Source organism: Neovison vison, chromosome 2 (assembly GCF_020171115.1).
Source record: "Neovison vison isolate M4711 chromosome 2, ASM_NN_V1, whole genome shotgun sequence".
In the NCBI taxonomy this organism is placed as follows: domain Eukaryota; kingdom Metazoa; phylum Chordata; class Mammalia; order Carnivora; family Mustelidae; genus Neogale; species Neogale vison.
This window is the reverse complement of record NC_058092.1, coordinates 220,148,839-220,151,201: the sequence shown is the minus strand read 5'-3', so window position 1 is coordinate 220,151,201 and position 2,363 is coordinate 220,148,839. Positions and strand designations below refer to the sequence as shown.

At 40.9% G+C, this 2,363-nt stretch overlaps 1 protein-coding gene across 1 annotated transcript; it reads left to right on the top strand.

Moving 5' to 3' along the window:
* Positions 1–416: 416 nt before the first annotated feature.
* LOC122899292 (long-chain-fatty-acid--CoA ligase 3-like) lies at positions 417–1,787 on the top strand. The gene is made up of 2 exons (XM_044236844.1): positions 417–531; positions 1,200–1,787. Exons 1-2 carry the CDS (start codon positions 417–419, stop codon positions 1,721–1,723), a joined length of 639 nt encoding a protein of 212 aa, XP_044092779.1. The 3' UTR covers positions 1,724–1,787.
* The last annotated feature ends 576 nt before the right edge of the window (positions 1,788–2,363 follow it).

Here is a 2,363-nt window from a genome sequence, read left to right as displayed (position 1 = left end):
TTTAATGTTGAGTAACTTTTGTTTGCATCTTAGATGAATACTGTAAAATAATGTTTTTGAGACTCTGGATTCTGTTAATTTTCTGTGAAAAATATTACTGTTTTTATTTAATCAGGCAATTGGTTTGATTAGACTCAACCTGAAAACTCTTGGACAGAGAAGGTAATGGTTAATAACCTAGAATCTAGTTCAGATTGCTTTTGTTCTATACTGTGAATAAATAATTTAATAGACAGCTGAAGATTTTAGCAGAGCTTATATAGTGTTTCAGCTTTTGGATTCTTTAGTGTTCTCCTTTCTAGGATTTACCTCGTGCTGGTGATGCTGGCTATGTCAGGCAGCTCACTCAAGTTTTCTCCCGCCAGAAGTATGGCAGACTTTCCCAACATGGTTTAGTCCCACCGTAACATACCACAATGGCAGTTGTCCTCAGAGCAAAGTTTCTTGTTGGGACATTCATCCAGGAGGTGCCATTTCCTCCGGCTTTGACTCCTTTCTCAAATCTGCCTGATGTCCTTCCACAGCTCTCGGGTAATTGCTTAATGTATTTTTCCCAGAATTTAGAGTTATTGGTAGTAGGGTCAGTTTGCTATAGCCTCACTTCTTCATACCAGTAGTGTGTTTAAATTAGAGGCTACATTTAGTTTCTTTAAGGGATGGTATTGACTTGCCAACTTGTGATGGTAGTAACATGGATGGATTTAGTTGTTCCAGGTTGTTGAACTCAAGGGTTTATTTCTTTTAAAATTTCCCAGAAATTCAAAAGTTACCTGGGATGAAGATCTGCTAGCTTATCGGTTAATCGCTCAAACTTTAACTCAAGCACCTGGGTTTAAATCCATCCTCCACAAATTTTTAAACTATTGATCTTGGGGAAGTTGTTTCATCTCTACCAGCTTCAGCTTTTGTCATCTATGCAATGGGAATAAAATCAGTATCCACCTTACAGAGTTGTTGATTGAATTATAACGCACTCAGATTATGTATGGCATCCGTGATATACTCAACATTTGCTTTTTGTTATTACTATTCCCTTGTACCACCCCAAATCACCTACTATTTTGGATTTGCAGCAACCCTGTCTTGATTGAGAGTCCAAAGGAAAAATAGACATGATGGTTGGATAGTGATTAGAAGAGAAAAGTCACTGCTTGTAGTTACAGGGATGTAGTGGGAACAGGCCAAAGGGTGTTCCACAGTGCTGGGCCGTAGGCTACATGAAGGTACCAGATTCAGGAATTTTGGGAGAAACAAAGGAGGTATTGACCCTGATGTTTGTTTAAAGATTATTGATCGTAAGAAGGATCTTGTGAAACTGCAGGCCGGAGAACATGTTTCTCTTGGGAAAGTAGAGGCAGCCCTGAAGAACCTCTCCCTTATAGATAACATTTGTGCATACGCAAACAGTTATCATTCTTACGTCATTGGGTTTGTTGTGCCAAACCAAAAGGAACTTACAGAACTCGCTCGAAAGAAAGGACTTCACGGGACTTGGGAGTTGCTGTGTAACAGCTGTGAAATGGAAAACGAGATCCTCAAAGTGCTTTCTGAAGCTGCTATTTCAGCGAGTCTAGAAGAATTCGAAATTCCAGTAAAAATTCGTTTGAGCCCAGAACCGTGGACCCCCGAAACTGGTCTGGTGACAGATGCCTTCAAGCTGAAACGTCAAGAGCTTAAAACACATTACCAGGCAGACATTGAGCGAATGTATGGAAGAAAATAGTTCTTCTCTTTCAGCATCGTTTGCTGCAGGAAGCTCAGATCAGATAGGAAAATACTTGAAGTGCATGTCTCCAACTGTGAGGCAAACTCCATTCCTCGTAGTAAACCTAATCTGTTACTTCTCCTGACGTGCCTGTTCCTTCTGACGTTGCTGTTGTTACTGACGGGATTAGTAAAACATTAAGACAGCAAAACAAACAAACAAACAAATGAGTAGACAGTGAAAGGAAAACATATTCTATTTCAGTTTTGGTAAGCTCTGAAACTATCAAGAAGTAGGTGGCCGGCACAACTGCGTAAGTGTAGCCTCTCTCTTCAGCTGAGAGAATGGCCTCCTTTCTTTGGCTATGGCATAGCTGGGATGTGGTCCTGAGGGAAGAGGGAAAGAGAAGGTAAAGAAACCTGAAGGACTGAACTGTGGCTCTCAGGCTCTTCATCCTGCAAATCAATGCTTCTGACACTTCAAGAGTTGCCGCTGTTTCCCTAAGGTGATCTTAGAGAAGGCCAAAGCCAAAGCCAACATTGTTTTGGAGAGGCCAGCAGGATTATTGGCTCATCTGGGACAAAGCAGTCTTTCGAGCAAAGCTGTCTCAAGTAGCACAATCCTCACCAAATTCATATTCCTTTTTACTGGATAGTGT